The 20,988-nt window shown below is 45.3% G+C and overlaps 1 protein-coding gene across 2 annotated transcripts in view; it reads right to left on the reverse strand.

Annotated features, from left to right (window-relative positions):
- The window catches only part of DMXL1 (Dmx like 1), a 367,266-nt gene extending 348,388 nt beyond the window's left edge, over positions 1-18,878 (reverse strand). For both annotated transcript variants that reach the window (XM_033929039.1, XM_033929038.1), the window contains exon 1: positions 18,194-18,878. In XM_033929039.1, coding sequence (XP_033784930.1) covers positions 18,194-18,280 — 87 coding nt within the window. In that variant the 5' untranslated portion in view covers positions 18,281-18,878. The remainder of the gene's footprint in view (positions 1-18,193) is intronic.
- Positions 18,879-20,988: the final 2,110 nt, after the last annotated feature.

The raw sequence follows: 20,988 nt of genomic DNA on the forward strand, positions 1-20,988 counted from the left end.
ATATTTGGACAAACTTTTTTCTGTAATTTACTAAAAGATAAAAAAATTCATTACCTTAACAACAATTTAAATGGTTTTATTTAACTAAAACTAAAATTATAGCATTTGTATTCTTGTATGTGCTTAAACATCCATGTTAACTGATGGTTAAACAAAGTATCTTTAAAAAGAACAGACTAATCAGCCAGGTCCACACATGAAATATTTTCTTCTGTAGCTCACTCATTTTCATCTTGTTTGCTTATAATCTGGGGGGAAAAAAAAAGCTTTCCTGCTTTAATCGGGTCACAAATGATTTCTCAATTTAGAATGAATGAGTTCAAAGGAAGAGGATATTCTTTCTATGCCAACAGAAGAAGATACTGTTGCTAAATCCAAATGCTTAATAAGTGACCTCCACCAATTCACTGTTGTGACTTTCTTAAAACGTTACTGGCAAACATATTTCTTGAATGGTTCAACCTTAGCTCTGAAGTTTATTATAGTTGGTATTACAGATGGAAGATTCTTGGATACTCATGTTATAGCTAACTCCTCTTCAGGACTTAGATCTTGACACAGGAACTGGATATTGACAATATTTGCAAGAAAATGAGCTGGAAAAGATACTTGTCCCATTCATATTTAATGTAATTTAATTCTGTCATTGTGCAGTTCTATTTTTAAATGCTCATTCAGTTCCTTCCAAATTTCAACAGTATCAGCAATAAAACAGCTATTTTTTGTATTTTGTTTTAAACTTCAGAAATGGGTTTCAGGATTCTTAGTATAAGAGTTCATCATCATATCAGTTAAGCCCAGTGTTGGGGATTTTACCTCACATCTTTTTTTTTTCCAATTTTGTTCACATCACTGTCAAAAACAGTCCATTACAGAGCTCCATCTAACATCTTATGGGCACATTAGCTTGGTTCCATCCATTCTTTTCAGAGGTACTGCAGCAAAATGATTGTTACAGAAGTACTTAATTTCAACATTAGTCTTTATTTCTGGGACACTGAAGTCTTTGGCTAGCAGGTGCACTAAATGTGTGCTTCAATCATGTTAATAGCTTGGCATACTCTTCTAAATTTCTTCTCATATTGGATACATTTGCAGAATTATCTGTGACTAAATTGAGTACTAGACATTTGAATTTTTGTTCACGTTATAGCTTTTGCTGATACTTCCTGTAAGTATTCCGCTGTATGTGCATTTCCTGAAGTATCAATTGTTTCTGCAAGACAGAAATTCCCTTCTTCTATTATACAAGCATATACAACAGGATCATTGTGGACATTACCCATCAAGGTTTGAGTTAATAATTTTACCCTCTGTTGCATATTGCTCCGTTTCTCTGTCATACACTATCCAGCAGTTTCCCTGCAACATCTGCTCTGCTGGGTGGGCTGTTTCCTGGTCTCAGCGACTGAATCATATTAATGAAGTGTGGGTTTTAATGAAGTGGGTTTTCAATCAGATGGAAGAAGAGTTTGTAACAAATCAACTGAGCAATTTTTTTCATCAATTATATCTTTTTCTAATTTGCTGGGTTTTATCACAAACTTATATATGGTGGTTCCTGGATGGTCAGATTCTGTGTGTCTTTTAGGAGATATTCTGTGGATATGTGATGTATATGATGTGACTGAAACATTATCCTGGTGATCTCGAAGGTGGATAATTTCCAGAATCTTTTGGGTTGATGAGAGATTCTGTTATAAATAAAAAAATAAACAAAACAAGGCTGTTATTTTATTATTGATACCATTTGTGCTTATTTAGTATTACTCATTGTATTCACTGCCACTCAGTACTGCCCAAAAAAGGAATATTTATTTCAACTTTTTCTTCATAAACTATACCAAAATGATGGTAACATGCAGTAATAACAGTCTAAGAAATATGATGACATAAAAAAACATTTACCAACCTGAAGTCCTACTTGTTGAAACATGTTCTTTTTCTCATACTCAAAGCACTTCTCATGATGTTGTTTCATTTGGGCCACCAGGCCTTGCATTATTTCTTTGTTGCAGTGTTTGCATTTTGCACACATGCCTGCCTTACCCAAAAGGTAGAGGAACTTCATTAAAATATCCCCAAACTGGGTCTCTTTTATGGCCTTCTGCCATTACAGGTTTTCTCCTCCAAGGAGAAAGTATGATAAACCTCAGGCTATATACACAAATATCCCAAGACGTGTGGATTAATCTGCTCTAAAGGTTTTACTTTCATTTTTACTGCTTGACCTTCCCTCCTCACTAGTGCTGCCCGATTCAGGAAAAAAATTTTGATTCAGCCTATTGAATGGATTTTTCGATTCGATTTTCCTGCCCAATTGGATGTTCTTTTTAAACATCCTGGTGGGTTTATTTTATAGCCTCTTCAACCCCTTTGCCCTCTCCTACGCACACTGGCGCAGTGGTATAAACAAACCAAACAAAAAAGACTTTTCCTCTCTCTGTTAAATCCTAGCTCACGTTCGCAGTCCAACACCAGCTCTGGCAGGATACACATTTCAAATCTGACATATTGTAATCACAAAACAGAAAATAAAAATATTTTTTTCTACCTTTTGTTGTTTGGTCATTATTCAAATCATGTTGGTTACAGGTTCTGGTTTCTGTTTGTCTTCTGATAACTTGCTTGCCAGGGTTTCCTGCCCATGTGTTTTCTTCTTTCTCCGTGCTAACCATCCATCTTCCATCTCTGTCCTCCCCTTCCCTCCTCCAGAGGTCTGGCATCTCTTTTTTTACATCTCCATCCCCGCAGCTGCAGCAAAGGACCCCACCATCCCCAGATTCACCATCTCTCCTTTTCTCAGCTACCCTTTCATCCAGCATCTCTCCCTTCTTCCCCACCACCCCAGGGTCCACCATCTCACCCCAACTACCCTCCTATCCAGTATTTATAACTCCCCCTCCACACCATCCCTTGTATCCAACTTCTCTCCCTTTCTGTTCCTTCCCTCCATCCCGTTGCCACCATCTCTCACCCTCTCCTCTATTTTTAGACCCATTTCTTCCCTCCCTTTCTTCTCCCCCCCAGTCCGGTATATGTACGTCTCTTTGAACCCCCCTTCCCTCCGTGTACTTCTACACCAGGGCCCCCCCCGAAGGCCTACATGTTCCCCTGAAGGCCTGCTCCCCACCCCTTCCCGGCCTCCCGTTCTGAGTTGCTGAGATACCGTTAATTATGGCAGAGAGTGCTGTAGCGATTATCGCCAGTGCTGTAGCAATCCTTGCAGGCTGCTGTCATCCTCAGTAGCACAGATGTAAGTCTGAGGCTTTGGCGATGGATGCTGCCTTGCAACATCATTGGGGAGCCGAGTTCCCCCTGCAGTAGATGGCGGGACATTTTCATTATCTGGGAATTCAGCTCCCTGCGAATCCTGTCATTTGTATTAGTCATTTGTATCGGGTGAATGTCCCAGATCTGCTTCAGCATACTATGCAACGTTTAACCCAGTGGCATTCGATGCCTTTCTCACTGGGCAGTCGAATTGCCCTTTTTCGAATGGCATTGTTTCCGAAATGGCTATATTCATTTCAGTTACTTCCCTGTGGTTGAGAGGCAGCGACTGGCGATGCCTTCGGCATCTGCTTACTAAATTTTGTTGGGTAGGCCGCAAACCCAAATTGCAGTTTGAGTGGTTGTTAGGTTCTGAGGTGATTGGGAATATGGGCATTCCAGATCTCTGGGCTTTTTTCCTTGTGTCATGAGTATGATAAGTTAATCCTTAATCCCAATGTTATTATTTAAAGTTTTGTATTGTATTGTTCCCCACCAAATGTAATTTTAAACTGTTCATCGCTTAGAAATATGATTAAGCGATTAATCAAAAAAACCATTAAACTTGAAACTTGAAACTTATAATAGGGCCTGCCAGCTACCTTCAGGACTGGATTTTTAGGACCGATTTTTTTTACCCCATTTCTTTTTGAACAGTCTCTCTTTCATCCGTTTTATCAGACATATCTGCTACATGCTCAATTCTCTAAACTGTCCATCTTGACTCGCACCAGTGTATTGTTGAAACCTTTATGTTTAGCTTGGTATAAGCTACTGAAGGTTTTGTATTATAACCCCCAGGCCACGAACGTGTTGCTGCTACGTGGCAAAACTTCCCAGGTTTTTCGGGATTGGGGCATTCATGGGATTCTATTGTTAGCACAGGTTCTGGATGAGAGGTGACAGCTTTTCTCTTGCCCTCAGCTTCTAGCTATGGCTCCCGAGATCCCGGGGGCTTGTTATGGTTACATTCAGTTGGACCATTATGTGGCTGCTTTACGGGTTTTAGGATTTTCTTCTGGGGTTTATATGCGATTACGTGAACTGTTTGTAGAGGAGGAGGGGATTCTTCTGTCTGTTTCACAGCTACATAAACTTACCTGGAGCATACTGCCTCTTCAGTCATTTGCTGACTTAGCTTATAAAAGGGGAGAGGAGTTGGGACTCCCTGTATGTCAGGCTCTTACCCGTATACCCATAGTTCCATCAAGCTCGGTTTGAAAGGAATGCACTTTTCAGATGATACATCAGGCCTTTTTCACGCAGATATAGGCCTGTCACTCAGGGTTGCCTGCTACTGCTACTTGTATTAAATGTTTCCACGCACGCAATACCCTGGCACACTTGTTCTGGTCATGCCCCAAGATTCAAAAATTTGGGCATCATATCATTAGTTACTTGGGCAAGTTGTGGGGTGTCCAGATGTCTTTGTCCCCCTTAGGAGTTCTGTTTGGGAGGGCTGCTATTTGTGGGGCTTACGGGAGGGAGCGTACTCTGCTCTTCCAGAAGGCCTGTATGGTGGCTCATAAATGTACCACCCAGTGCTGGTTGCAGGATTTGCCGCCTAGCTTTTGGCAGTGGCGTAACCAGTTACATTAGTTACTGTTATTTGAAGCTGTGGAGGCAAGTTTGTCTTTGCAGCGCAGGAAGACTTTTATGTTATTCTGGCGTCCGTATCTTGACTGCTTACCTAATGTGATCATATGTCCCGTTTTGAAAGGGACCAACCTGTTTTTACATAGCATGTCTCATTGTCCCCAAGCATAGCTTCGGGACGCCAAAATGTCCTGTTTTCAGAAACAGCGTCCCGAAGCTGTGCCCAAAACGTCGATCGCAATCTGAAGGCAACACGAGTCGATCGCAGAGCCCGGGATTTCTCCCTGCTTCCCCAGGTGCATGCAGATCAGGTGCATGCAGCGACTGCACAAGCCTCCCTCTCCCCCCGCCTCCCCCTCCATCAATTCTGACATTGGAGAGGAAATTCCAGGCCAGCCTGTTGCTGCGTTGGCGGCTTGAGGTGGGCAGGGAGAGAGAGAGAGAGCGAGAGACAGACAAACAGACGTGGGCAGAGAGATAGTGCGCGACAGACAGACAGACGTGGGCAGAGAGAGAGAGAGAGAGAGAGAGTGCGCGAAGGGCAGAGAGAGAGAGAGTGCGCGACAGACAGATAAACGTGGGAAGAGCGCGCAAAAGACAGACAGACGTGGGCAGAGAAAGAGAGAGCGAAAGACAGACAGACAGAGACGTGGGCAGAGAGAGAGAGAGAGAGAAAGTGAAAGACAGACAGACAGACAGAGACGTGGGCAGAGAGAGAGAGAGAGAGAGAGAGAAAGCGAAAGACAGACAGACAGAGACGTGGGCAGAGAGAGAGAGAGAGAGAGAAAGCGAAAGACAGACAGACAGAGACGTGGGCAGAGAGAGAGAGAGAGAAAGCGAAAGACAGACAGACAGACAGAGACGTGGGCAGAGAGAGAGAGAGAGAAAGCGAAAGACAGACAGAGACGTGGGCAGAGAGAGAGAAAGCGAAAGACAGACAGACAGACAGAGACGTGGGCAGAGAGAGAGAAAGCGAAAGACAGACAGACAGAGACGTGGGCAGAGAGAGAGAGAGAGAAAGCGAAAGACAGACAGACAGAGACGTGGGCAGAGAGAGAGAGAGAGAGAGAAAGCGAAAGACAGACAGACAGAGACGTGGGCAGAGAGAGAGAGAGAGAGAAAGCGAAAGACAGACAGACAGACAGAGACGTGGGCAGAGAGAGAGAGAGAGAAAGCGAAAGACAGACAGAGACGTGGGCAGAGAGAGAGAAAGCGAAAGACAGACAGACAGACAGAGACGTGGGCAGAGAGAGAGAAAGCGAAAGACAGACAGACAGACAGAGACGTGGGCAGAGAGAGAGAAAGCGAAAGACAGACAGACAGACAGAGACGTGGGCAGAGAGAGAGAGAGAGAAAGCGAAAGACAGACAGACAGACAGAGACGTGGGCAGAGAGAGAGAAAGCGAGAAAGCGAAAGACAGACAGACAGAGACGTGGGCAGAGAGAGAGAAAGCGAGAAAGCGAAAGACAGACAGACAGACAGAGACGTGGGCAGAGAGAGAGAAAGCGAGAAAGCGAAAGACAGAGACAGACAGACAGAGACGTGGGCAGAGAGAGAGAGAAAGCGAGAAAGCGAAAGACAGACAGACAGACAGAGACGTGGGCAGAGAGAGAGAAAGCGAGAAAGCGAAAGACAGACAGACAGACAGAGACGTGGGCAGAGAGAGAGAAAGCGAGAAAGCGAAAGACAGACAGACAGACAGAGACGTGGGCAGAGAGAGAGAAAGCGAGAAAGCGAAAGACAGACAGACAGACAGAGACGTGGGCAGAGAGAGAGAAAGCGAAAGACAGACAGACAGAGACGTGGGCAGAGAGAGAGAAAGCGAAAGACAGACAGACAGACAGAGACGTGGGCAGAGAGAGAGAAAGCGAAAGACAGACAGACAGAGACGTGGGCAGAGAGAGAAAAAGCGAAAGACAGACAGACAGACACAGACGTGGGCAAAGAGAGAGAGAGCGAAAGACAGGCAGACAGACACAGACGTGGGCAGAGATGTGGTCCTTTATCAGCGCCTCTACCTTCTTTCCCAGTACCGAGGTCAGACTCAACAGCCTGTAGTTTCCGGATCTCCCCTCAAACCTTTCTTGAAGATTGGCGTAACATTCGCCATTTTCCAGTCTCCTGGAATCCTTCCTGATTTGACTGACAAGATTGGCTATTAGTTGAAGCAGTTCAGCTATAACCCCTTTCATTTCCTTGATGTTATTTAAAGAAGTTAAGCAACACTTCTACCAGCATGGGATACACATGGCTATGCTGTATCCTGCCAAACTGTGCATCTTCTGGAGAGACTATTTATTGTTTGGTTATAGAGAAAATTGAAGAGTTTAAAAAGTCTCAATTTTCCTGATCCCCTCTTTTAGCATTCAAAGGGGAAAAAAAAAAAGAGAGAGAGAGATCATAGAGAAGTACTGTATCTCTAATTAAACAACAGGCCCTTAGATGATAGAATAAGAAGATGGTCAACCGGATTATTGCTAATTTTGCTCAGAATACCACAGCCCCAGAACTAATGCGATTAACAAATTTAAACCTAGGCTCAGTGTTGGTATGGCACTAAGTGTGTAAGAGGCAATACTGTATTTAGGAGATTATAGAAACTCACAGCAGCCATTTTTTCAGTGAGACTGCAAAGGCAGGAAGGAGCATATGAGTATCACTCCTTCCCCAACTCACCCCACTGGACCACCAGCAAATAAGGTAGGCCTGATGGAAGGCCTATGCTGCTTCTCCCATGGTTTATATTCAAGTTAACATTTTCCCCTAAAGAGGGGGGAAAATATTCTTGGTTTATATTCAAGTATATACGCTATTCTCTCCTTGGAGAAAACCTAAAAAGGATGCAGGCCATAAAAGAGACTCAGTTTGTTAACATTTTAAAAAATTTTTATTTATTCAATTTTCAAATATTTCCAAGCATAAATCTTGTGCAGAAAGAGAGGTTAACACAATCATTATAGGAGCTGCAAATTAAATCACAATATAGAAAAAGAAAAACTAAAAAATTAATTATATTCGTTAATCACTCTAATCCAAAAGTATATTTGAGTAATGTTTTACAGAAATTAAATTTATAAGGAAAATTAAAGTCTGCTGCTAGGCTGGAATCCAAAAAATTATTCATGGGTAACAGTTATTGTTGTTCCTTCATTTTCCACTAGCATTTGAGATAAAAACTTAGTTGACTTGGGTCGAAGAAAACATATTTCAAAGATTGAAACCTAATAACTATGCATTTGCATGGATAGCTGAGGAAAAAAACTCCTCCGATTTGTAGCACCCCGGGTTTTAATAGAAGAAACTGATGTCGCCGTTTCTGTATTTCCCTGGAAACATCCGGAAAAATTTGAAGTCATTTCCAAGCTCTTCATCCGATTTTTAATACACAACTTCAGTATCCAACTCGCAGGCCTTGAGCATGCTCAGATGCTCAAGGCCCAGCAGAAGAGGAGGCCGATCTTCGGGCACCGGCACCAAGCACACCACATGCTGGTGCCCAGATGAGGGTAAGAAGCGGCAGGCGGGGTGCCCAATCGTGTCAGGGGGGCACTCATAAAATCAAGCCATGCTCGGTTTCCGAGGCACCGATTTCGCAAATGTTTTGCTCGTCTTGCAAAAAACACTCGCAAACTGAGGTACCACTGTAACAGCACTGACTTTTTTCTTTTTTTAAAGGGGAATCTATCATCAACCTAAAGGATTCTAGAAACTATTCACCTTCAGGATTACCATGCATTTTCAGTTATCTGTCCAGAATAGTGTTTCAGCCACATTAAATACATCAATGTTTCTCAACTCAGTCCTGGAGTACCCCCTTGCCAGTCAGGTTTTCAGGACATCCACAATGAATATGCACGAAAGAAATTTGCATATAATCAAGGCAGTGTATGCAAATCAAGTTTATGCATATTCATTGTGGATGTCCTGAAAACCTGACTGGCAAGGGGGTACACTCCAGGACCGAGTTGAGAAACATCAATCTACATCACATATCCACAGTACATCACCAAAAAGCACAGTTACTTACCGTAACAGGTATTATCCAGGGACAGCAGGCAGATATTCTCCACAAGTGGGTGACATCATCTACGGAGCCCCGATCAGACACTCTCGCAAGCAAACTTGCTTGAAGATCTTCAAGCTTGTGAGTACCGTGCATGCACGGGTGCCTTCCCGCTCGAGCTAGGGGGGTGCGTCTCCTCCTCGTGGCCTCAGTTCTAATAGCAAGCAAAGAAGCCAACCTCGGGGAGGTGGGTGGGTTGTGAGAATATCTGCCTGCTGTCCTTGGATAACACCCGTTACGGTAAGTAACTGTGCTTTATCCCAGGACAAGCAGGCAGCATATTCTCCACATGTGGGTGACCTCCAAGGGAGGAGGAGGGAAAGTTGGCAAGTTAGGAGAACAGATTACGCAACACAGACCGGCCAAACTGGCTGTCTTGCCTGGAGAAAGTATCCAGACAGTAGTGCGAGGTGAAGGTATGAACCGAAGACCATGTGGCAGCCGTGCAGATCTCCTCAACAGGCGTGGACCTGAGGAAAGCAACAAACGCCGCCATCGCTCTGACTTTATGCCCCGTGACTCAACCCTGCAGTGGGAGACCAGCCTCAGTGTAGCAGAAGGAAATACAAGCAGCCAACCAGTTGGACAAGGTGCGCTTGGATACAGGACACCCCAACCGATTCGGATCGAAAGATATGAAGAGCTGAGTAGCAGTCCTATGAATCTGAGTGCGTTGCAAATAAAAAGCCAACGCCCTCTTACAGTCAAAAGTGTGATGAGTCACCTCTCCAGGATGAGAATGGGGCTTAGGAAAAAACACAGGAAGAACAATGGATTGGTTGAGATGAAAATCCGAAACCATCTTAGGCAAGAACTTAGGATGGGTGCGGAGAACCACCTTATCATGATGAAAGATGGTGAAAGGCAGACCTGCAACCAAAGCCTGCAGCTCACTGACCCTGCAGGCAGACGCGAGCGCAACAAAAAAGACCACTTTCCAAATGAGATACTTCAGATGAGCCCGATCGATAGGTTCAAAAGGAGGCTTCATCAACTGAGCAAGGACCACATTGAGATCCCAAACCACGGGAGGAGGTTTATGGGGAGGATGAACGTTGAAAAGGCCCTTCATAAACCGGGAAACCACCGGATGAACCGAAAGTGGTTTCCCCTCAAGCAGCCGATGAAAAGCCGCAATGGCACTCAGGTGGACTCGAATAGAAGTGGATTTGAGACCAAACCAGGACAAGTGCAACAGATAATCAAGCACAGAAGGCAAGGAGGCAGACCATGGCTCCAGGCTCAGCGACAAACACCTGGTCCACTTCTGAGAATAACACGGTCAAGTGGACCGCTTCCTAGACACCTCGAGAACATCCTGAACAGATTGAGAGAACTGGACAGAAGCAGTCAGGTGCTGAGAAACCAAGCCATCAAATGCAGGGACTGCAGGTTGGGATGCAGAAAAGAACCCCGACTGAGAAAGAAGAGACAGACAAACCGGAAGAAGGAGAGGCTCCCTGGCACTGAGTTGAAGAAGCAGGGAGAACCAGGGCTGCCTGGGCCACCGAGGAGCTAAGAGAATCATGGTGGCATGCACAGACTGGAGTGTGACTAGAGTCTTCAGAATCAAAGGAAAGGGCGGGAACGCATAGAAGAAACAGGCCCGCCCAGTCCAGGCAGTCCAGCCCGTCGGCCAGGCAGTTCTGCTCGCCCTGAATGTATACTGCTCTGAGAAAGATGTTGTGGTGGATCGCCCATTCCCAAATCTTGAGAGCTTCCTGGCAAAGAGACAGAGACCCTGTACCCCCCTGTTTGTTGACATAATACATGGCCACCTGGTTGTCCGTCCGAACAAGGACCATGCAGCCGTGAAGCAGAAGAAAGGCTTTGAGAGTGTTGAAAATGGCTCGAAGCTCCAATAGGTTGATGTGACAGCGCCTCTCCCCGCTGGACCAAGGCCCCTGCATCCGGAAGCCGTCAAGGTAAGCTCCCCACGTGTAGGCGGAGGAGCATGAAACAAAAAACCTCTGGAAAGATTGGAATAGCGCATCCACCAGCGGAGTGATCGCTTCAAGGAAGAAGTCGCTGGGATCCTGGCGGAGACCAGATCGCGATCCTGACACCATTGTGAGGCCAGGGTCCACTGCGGAACGTGAAGTTTGCCAAGAGGCGTCACATGCACGGTGGAGGCCATGTGCCCCAGCAGTATCACCATGCCTTTGGCCGAGATGGTTGAAAGGAGGGAGACCTGCCGACAAAGGTGGATGGATGATGGAATCCTGACGAAGAAGAGGCAGGAACGAATGTAGATGCAGCGTATCCAACATCACTCCGATGAACTGGAGAGATTGGGTCAGACACAACTGGGCCTTCGAAAAGTTTATCTCTAAGCCCAGACTTTTCATTAATAGAATAGTCCGTTGGGTCGCTAAGATAACCTCCGAACGAGACGACACCTTATCAGCCAGTCGTCCAGGTACGGGAAAACCTGGAGCACCTGCGTCTGTAGGGCCACGGCAACCACCATCAGACACTTCGTGAACACCCTTGGGGAAGACGTAAGGCCGAAGGGGAGAACACGGTACTGCAGATGGAGATTCCCCACTCGAAATCTCAAGAATTGGCGAGAGGCTGGATGAATCGGAATGTGTGTATAGGCCTCTTTCAGATTCAGGGAGCAAACCAATCCCCCTAGTCCATGAGGGGATACAATGTCGGAAGAGTGAGCATGCAAAACTTCTCCTTGACCAGGCATTTGTTGAGAGCTCGAAGGTCGAGAATGGGACGCAAGTCTCCGGTTTTCTTGGGGACCAGAAAAAAACGGTAGTAAAACCCCGAGTCCCGTTGATGCTCCGGAACCTCCTCGACCGCCCGAAGGCGAAGAAGAGCCTGGGTCTCCTAAAGGAAACTCCCGGAATGACTGGGCTGGAGGCGCATGCTGAAAGCGAAGAAAGTACCCCTCTCAAATTATGGAGAGGACCCAAGCGTCAGCCGTCAGCACCTCCCACTGATGGTAAAAAAGTTGAAGCCAACCCCCAATGGGAAGGGGGGGAAGGCTCCTAGGCGCAGGACACCAGAGTGTCCGGCTCGTAATTGTCAAAAAGACAGCCACAGGCGGCTGAGACTTGGCCAGACATGCTGCTGAGGCGGCAGCTGAGATAGAGGAGGAGTGGACTTCTGCGGATAGTGCCGAGGAGGAAGCTTATACCTCCGAGCAGGATGGGCATTCGCCTTAGGGTGAACCAGAGAGGCGAAGGATCTCTCGTGTTCCGAGAGACGTTTCGTGGACGCTTCGATCGAGTCATCGAAGAGCTCATTCCCCACACAGGGGAGATTCGCCAAGCGATCCTGCAAATTGGGGTCCATGTCCACCAGACGCAGCCAAGCCAAGCGACGCATCGCCACCGCAAAGGCCGTGACCCGGGACGACAGCACGAAGGCGTCTTATGCGGCCTGCAGCATGTAGAGATGGATACTGGACAACGTCTCCAAAAGATGACTGAACATCTGCTGACGGCGGGAGGGGACGTCAGGAAAGAAAGACTGCAGAACCTTCAGGCAGTGCTTGAGGTAAGAAGTAAATGTAAAATTGTAGTTAAGGATACGGTTCGCCATCATCGAGTTTTGATAAAGACGGCAACCGAACTTGTCCATCATCCAGCCCTCTCTGCCAGGGGTCGGCAGCATAGACCCTGGAAGGGTTGGACTTCTTGAGCGAGAACTCGACCACCAGGGACTGGTGGGAGAGCTGCGACTTCTCGAAACTCTTACATGGTACCGTACGGTATCGAGACTCCATCTTGGAAGGGATGGCCGGAATGGTATAAGGCGCTTCCAGATTACGGAGGAAGGTCTGTTTGAGAACCTGATTCAGAGGAAGCCTCAAAGATGAGGAGATCCAGCTGAAGAGCCCTACCCATATCCGAGACAAATTTAGCAAAAGAGGAGGTCCGAGACGAAGAAGGGGTCTCGTGAGGCGAGGAGGATCCGGAATGTCGAGCCGCCAAAAAGGACGGGGAAGCTTCCCTGGAATAAAGAGCAGGCATGTCCGAATCCTGGGAGATGGACAGAGAAGATATTCGGCTCCGAGGGCCCGGAGAGGCAGAAAAGCTCCCATGGCATCCCCCACTAGGGGAAGAGCCAGGGGTATGAGGAACCGGAGGGGAAACCAATTTCCCTGAGGGACTTGAGGGAGGGGTCCTCGACCCCGAACCACCCCGACCCAGGGAGACTGACAGGGAGGACCGCTGACAGGAAAGAGAAGTGTGTCGAGACCGCACCAGCTCCCTGAAGCGCCTCGAGGAATGTGGGGCAGGAAATCTGCCCCGAGGAGGCGAGTCCCTTGACCTCTTCGTAGTTAGAAGCCTCGAAGGAGAGGACTTCGAGGTATGCTTCGATCAAGGCACACGGGGCGGGGAACCAGGCCTCGAAGTAGCAGGGGACGACCCACTAGAGGAAAGCCATCATGAGGGGTGTCAAGCGGGCGCTCAGGCTGGCCAGCCGGGGTCAAGGTCGAAGTCAGGGCAAGTTGCCTCAGGACCGAGGAGATCTGCATCTGCAGAATGACCTTCAGCATGTCCTTGAACATCGGCACCGAGACCATCGGATCAGGTCGAGGAGGTGCAGCAGTGCGCTCCAACGAGGGCGACCTCGATGAAGAGTATTCCTGTTGAGTGGAGGCACGCTTTGGAGGAGGTCTGGACGGGGCATGGGCCATCGCACCCCCTGAGACCCTGCGGAACCAGGGAGAAAGAGGAGACTTACTCGGAGCCACAGGTTTCGTCGAGGCAAATGAAGACTTGACAGACGAGGGCGACTTCAACGAAGTCGAGGCCTTCGAGACCCCAACGGGGCCGAGGTCGGTCCCGCCGCCAGATCCATGCCAAACAGTTTGAGGATCCTGGCCCTTCTTCTCTGAAGCGCCTGCGGTTGAAGAGTAGAACAACGCGGGCAGGAGCCCAAACGATGGTCGGCCCCAAGGCACTCAAAGCGCCAATGGTGGGGGTCAGTGATAGAGATCACCCAAACACACTGAGTGCACTTTTTGAAACCAGAGACCGGCCAGGACATAGGCCTAAGCGATGCCACAGCCGCTTGAGGCTCACCGGCCAAGTCAGACCCGGAGCCCTGAGTCAACGACAGAAGTCAGAAGAAAAACTGTTAAGATTAAAATTCTTTTTTTTTTTTTTAAATGCGCCGCACAGTGACTCACTCAAAAATTAAAAAAAACGAAGTAAGCCGCGGTGCAAGAGGCACTCCGATCTCACAGAGCAGAGGAACTGGGCTTCAGGCTCCACGGAAAACGAAGAACTGAGGCCACAAGGAGGAGACGCGCCCCCTAGCTCAAGCGGGAAGGCACCTGCGCATTTGAGGTACTCTCACAAGCTTGAAGATCTTCAAGCAAGTTTGCTTACGAGAGTGTCTGATCGGGGCTCCGTAAATGACATCACCCACATGTGGAGAATATGCTGCCTGCTTGTCCTGGGATAAAAAGAATATCCACCAATCCAGAAAGCACCATACATTTGTGATAAACAACAACTAATTAGAAAAAGAGGTAATTGATTTTTTTAAATTGCTTTGTTTCTTTATGTGACAAACTCTTCTTCCATCTGATTGAAAACCCACACTTTATTAATATGATTCAGTCGCTGAGACCAGGATACAGTCCACCCAGCAGAGAAGATGTTGCAGGGAAACTGCTGGATAAATACATGACAGAGAAATAGAGCCATGTGCAACAGGTCTAGAGGGTAAAATTATTAACTCAAACCTTGATGGGTAATGTCCACATTGATCCAGTTGTATGCGTTTGTATAATAGAAGAAGGGAACTTCTGTCTTGCAGAAACCATTGATCCTTCAGGAAATGCACATACAGCAGAATACTTACAGGAAGAATCAGCAAAAGCTATAATTTGAATTTTTGTTCACATCTAGTACGCAATTTAGTCACAGACAATGCTGCAAACTTATCAAAGATGAGAAGAAATTTAGAAGAGCATGAAGAGAATATCAAACTAATAACATACGGTTACAATGCTCATTTAGTGCACCTGCTAGCCAAAGACTTCAGTGTTCCAGAAATAAAGACTAATGTTTAAAATTTTTTAAAAAAAAAAAAATTGGCTAAATACTTCCATAACAATTATTTTGCTGCAGCAGCTCTGAAAAAAAAAAGGGTTGAACCAAGCTAATGCTTAGATGGAATTCTGTAGTGGACTGTTTTGAGCAGCTTATTAAGAATTAGCCTATTTTGATGACAAGTTTGTGAACAAAATCAAAAGAAAATAGATGGCACTGTTATGGACAAAATCCTCAACTTTAGGCTTAAGAGAAATGATTAAGAACTCATATACTGAGAATTCTGAAACCCATTTCTGAAGCTTTAAACAAAATATGGCAAAATAGCCGTTTTATTGCTGATGTTGTTGAAATTTGGCAGGAACTGAGGCCCTAGTTCTATAAAGTCCGCCTAAAGCTAGGTGCCAATATCAGCACCGATGCTATAAAACTTAAGAGCCCATTATAAAATCACTCTAAACGTTGCCTAAGTGTGCTTAGGCAGCTCTCAGCATCCTAACATTTAGGTATCACAATTTTTATGCCTGTATTTTCTTCACCTAAAGTTCGGCACCTATATCGGTGCCTAATAGCACTAAATTCACAAAAAGGCGCCTAGCTTGAAAACACACCGTGATCTGCCCCAACCATGCCCACTTTTAGTGTAGGCGCTTTGAGCTAGCCACCTTCTTTTTATTGAATCGAGTTTTTTGAGTTAGGTGCCTAGCTTTGAATTAAGTCCAATTAAAGTCAATTGTGAAGTGTTATGTGCCAATATTGGCACCAATTAAGCCTATCGATCTATTAAGTTAGGCACTGATATCAGCACCTAACTTTAGGCAGACTTCATAGAATCAGGGCCTGAATAAACACTTAAAAACAGAATTGAACAATGACAATTAAATTACAAGTATTACAAAAAAACAAATGGGAAAAGCATGTCTCCAGCTCGTTTTCTTGCAAATATTGGCAATATCCAGTACCAGGGTCAAACCTTAAATGCTGAAGAGGAGTTAGCTCTGACTTAAGAGCTGGAGGAGAAACCATTCAAGAAATATTTGTTGCCAATGATGTTTTAAATAGTCATACCACTGAACAGGTGAGAGGTCACTTATTAAGCACATGGATTTAGAGACTTCAAGTCATGATTTCACTTTTAACAGAAGTAGCTTTTTCTGCTGGCACAAAAAGAATACAGTATTTCTCTTCCTTTGGACTCATTCATTTCACCCGATAAAAGCAGGAAAGCTCATTTTACTTTTCCAGATTATGAGCAAACAAGATGAAGATGAGTGAGCTACAGAAGAAGGTATTTGTTTTTTTCATGTGTGGACCTGGCTGATATTTTGTTAACATGGATGTTAAAGAAAATACAATACAAATGCTGTAATGTTTTTGTTTTAGTTAAATAAAAAAAAAAAATAATAAAAACTTATTGAAATTGTTAAGGTAATGATTTTTCTCCTTTCAATAAAGTAGAACAGAAAAATTGTTCAAATATGAATGATCAACCTATTTAACTGCAAAGAGTTCATCTAGCAAAAATTTCATAATTATCTATGTATTTTTAATAGTATAACCAAATCAGTAAGTTTTTTATATAAATGTAAAACTAATCAGAAAAGTTATTTTTCAAAATATGAAATGTTTCATGTTTATTAAAATTTTCATGCTTAAATCTTCATCTGGTTGTAAATATGATTATACCAGCAAGAATGAGTCTCTGTAGAAAACAAGAATTTCAATCAAGTCTTTCCGACTAGATCCACCTTGGGAGTAATCTATGAAATATATCTTTACAGAATTCAAGAAAGCATGGGACAAATACAGAGAATAAGACTGTAGATCTTAGTACTGGTAAGAATGGGCAAATTAGCGAGGCCTTAAGGTCTTTGTCATCATTTTCTATTTCTATAAAATCACTCACCAAAGCATTGCCTTTCAAGGGCTTGTCCCTTAAATCCCAAGTCTTAAGACTAAGGCTAAGGCTAAGGCTATCCCCCCCACCCCCACCCCCCAAGAAACCCAAGGGAAAATTGGATCAAGAGCAATTCCCACTAACTTCTGCCCCAGCAGTAGTAGTTCAAGACCCTTCTTAGTAAGATTAACATTGTCACAGTGTTTCTCAACCCTTTCTCCTAGATATAGAAGAGTGGGCTTAGCAGACTTCTGTCGTTGACCCGGGGCTCCGGGTCTGACTTGGCCGGTGAGCCTCAAGCGGCTGTGGCATCGCTTGGGCCTATGTCCCGGCCGGTCTCTGGTTTCAAAAAGTGCACTCAGTGTGTTCGGGTGATCTCTATCACTGACTTTTTTTAACCATGTTTTGGTCTCAGAGGATTAAAGGACTTATGGTCCACTATAAGGCTCAGGGGACCCTTTTTTAATTATTTATGATCCCAGTAAGGGCTGAGTAGGGCACTGATCCAGTCCATTACATAGAAATTGGGCTTTTTATATTTTTAGCAAGTTGGCATAACTGACAGTGCAACTTCCCACCACGGAAATATGAAAAAAAAATTGTGAAATTTAGCTATTCAATGCAGATGAGCCAAATGTGTGTTTGTATCCCAAAACTAAACTCTTCACAAAAACAGTACCAATGTCTTTTAAAAGTTTGCTTGCCGATTGCCCCCTTCAGCCAGTGCACCTGCACTTGTGTTGATGATCAATCTCCACAGCCCCAGCTCAAGGTTTACACGACAACTCTTATCCTCAATCAGCTTTCTATATATATAGAACATTAGCAACGACCAATGGATTTACAAAACACCACACAATGACTTCCAGTTTCCAAAAGTTCTGGCCCTTCTCTTCCCTGCCACAAGCACAGTAATCAAACAGGAATATGTCGGATAAAACCCTGCCCCAGCCAGTCCTTAGCCAGCTCGCAAACCAGCACAAGCTATTTATGAACGAGAAGTAATCATCAGACTTTTGTTTTCGGATTTTAACTGTACGACTTCTAGATTCAAACAGTTTTTAAAAGCCATGCAGCTTATTATACCTTATACAAATAGTAGTACATCATCCCTCCTCGTAGAATTGCTACTTAATAAAACCTTAGTCCCAAGCTTAGCAGCCCCCATTTTTATCCTCCAAGCAGGCATAGATTAAAACACATGCTGACACCCTCACCCAGCATTATAGTTAGGTGAAGGGGGGGGGATAAATATTCCATCTCTCCCTCTCCGTTGGTGTGCGAGACTAGAAAGCTACTAAATGCATTCAATAAAAAGAAACACGCGCAAGGCTCACCGTGAAGGGTCGCTCGCCGATGCTCCCCAAAGAGAAGCAGTTGTCCCCCGGGTTGACGGCTCCCGTCAGCACCTGATGGAGATTCATGGCGCCTCTCGCCCGTGCAGCGGAAAGGTCCGACAGGAAGCGCTCATCTCCCAGTCAGCCGGAAGACATCCAGGGGCTCGCACATAGCAAGCCTACCGCGGAACACGGGCTGAAGCAGGGAGAGGGGGGGGGGGCGCGCGCCCAGCCTCCCCCACCCCCGCCGACCGTTAGTGACGCCCGACGAGTGCTCCCAGAACCCAAGAGAGCAGGCCACGCGCGCACTCCGTCTCTCACTTCCGCCTTAGACAGATCACAGCGAGCCGTCGGTCTCCTCCAGGACTAAACGAAGACGAGTTCATCCAAGGCCTGTTGCCACTGCCCAGCTCGTTTTCCCCGATGCTTTACTTCAGTTGTAACCGCCCCCCTTCTTTCTGCTCCGCCCCCTTTTTTTTTTTTTTTTTTTTTAATAAGAGGGTAACGAAGTCTACGCCTCCAACGAAGAACCGCCTTTCACGCAGCTAACCCACGAGTTAAGCCTCCTCTTTCTTTCACAGCAGACGTAAAGGCGTCCGTAAACTTTTTCCGGGAACGAACCCATGCCTAGAGGCGGATGGTGTGACGTAAGAGGGAGGGGAGTTACAAAGCGAGGCAACGTCGCTGTCCCTTGGACTGTGTTCATTTGGGGGGGGGGGGGGGGGGGGGGGGTTGTTGTAGTCGCTCCCAAATTGGATCTTGTGACTGTAACCAATCAGGTTTTCAGTTAAAGATGTAGGAGAGGCGTTTGTATACAATCACCGGAGTCTAGTTCATGCAGATTCCATGGTTATTTTTGACTACGTGTCCTTAAACCGAGCTACCGGTGGCTAGACATTCCCAGGAGTTCACTAGAAAAAGGAGACGCCTCAGTTTCATGCAACTCTTAATTATCTCATGCATTTTGTAACCCTTCTCGATGAGAAACCCTAGGCTTGTGCAAGGTGTGCTATTCTGATACTGTAAAATGTGCTCTGTTTAGAGCTGTAACAGATCCGTCACTGAGCATGGGGCAAAGTTGTAAATTAAATAAATAAATGTATAGACGGTGCTGATCTTGCCAATCCAAGGCAACAGCAGATCTGTTTTACTTCGCACCATGCCTACAATTATTTTTTAATTAAAGGGTAATAGGTGAGGACTTCAAGTTGCCTTCTGCCCCTGAAGCAAGAGAATCTTGCTTTAGGTTGACTATCTATTTGAACTGGAAAGTCCAGTTACCAAACTACAACTTTCACCATCCCTTTGTATTTCTGACTAGCAATAAAAAAAAGAAAATGAATTGAGACATTGTTTTAGTGCAAAGGCTTGTTGGAGTATACATAAGGTGACCATTAATTTTTTTCCTCAAAATGGGACAGGAACCCCCCTCCCCCGTGTTCAAAATGGGATGTATGATCACGTTAAATTTAGTGCAAAATATAGACAGCTGATATAAATTCTCATAAAACACATTTTTGATCACTAAATTGAAAATAAAATTATTTTTCCTACCTTTGTTGTCTGGTAATTTCATGAGTCTCTGGTTGCACTTCCTTCTGACTGTGCATCCTTTTCTTTCTTTCTCCCTGCCTCCCCTCCTCAAGCCGCTTCTGCTGATTTCTCCAAGCCACCGCTGCAACATGCCAGGTGCGTGCAATGACTTCACAAGCCTTCTCCCCCTCCCCCGTCAATTCTGACATCGGAGAGGAAGTTCAGGGCCAGCCAGGCACTTGCTCTCTGACATCAGAATTGACGTGGGGGAGGCTTGTGCAATCACTGCACGCACCTGATCTGTTGCTGCGTTGGCATTGGGGAAGTAGGGAGAAATCCCGGGCTCCGCGATTGATGTTTTGAGCACAGCTTCGGGAGGCTCTTTTTGAAAACGGGACATTTTGGCATCCCAAAGCTGTGCTTGGGGACAATGGGACATGCTACATAAAAACAGGACGGTCCTGTTCAAAACAAGACATATGGTCACGTTAAGTATACAGTAGCAGTGCCTCTCAGCATATCTTGCAGACTGTATGTAAAGTCATACTTAATCAGTAGCCTATTTTTTACATGCCATTGTAAAAAGTGAATGGCTTCATATGGTTTAAATTGTATGCTTCATTATTGATGAAGGGAACCTTGCTGTTTTGCAAAGAATTAGATTTCAAAAGGTATACATTAATGTGACATCATGCACACCCAAATAATTTGCAGAGGTTGGACATTCTTAAAAGAGAATTTGTTGAAAGAAAGACAAAGATGGGTTAAGACAGAGCTGTTCAACCTCCAGTATCCCCAGAGCCTGTTTGGCTTTCAGGATACTGCAGTGACTCTTCGTGAGAAAAAGATTTGCATATACAGGCAGTCCCCGAGTTACAGACGCCCGACTTCAGTACGACATACTTAAGAATGCAGTCATTGCTTCATTTGATTTACTGAGCAGTATTTCCAGTGGCAATGACTCCTACACTTCTCCTGCAGCAGATTCAGGAATGATGCATGGCTACATTAAAAACAGTGTGTGGTTGTGCATGTTTTACCTTAGAGGGAACACTGGTAGACACTTGGCCCTTTTGTCAGCTGGGAACAGAGGTAAGCAGCAAGAACCTTAAAATACTCAAGTTCTGAGTTACAAATCTGACTTAAGAACAGCTATAAAAACTTGTTCTTAACCCGGAGACTGCCTGTACTGAGACTACATTTAATGTGAATTGTAGGGGGGTCACATGATGCTTCTTAACTGAACTGATGCCTTGCTTACC

Source organism: Geotrypetes seraphini, chromosome 1 (genome assembly GCF_902459505.1).
Source record: "Geotrypetes seraphini chromosome 1, aGeoSer1.1, whole genome shotgun sequence".
NCBI classification, from domain to species: Eukaryota; Metazoa; Chordata; class Amphibia; order Gymnophiona; family Dermophiidae; genus Geotrypetes; species Geotrypetes seraphini.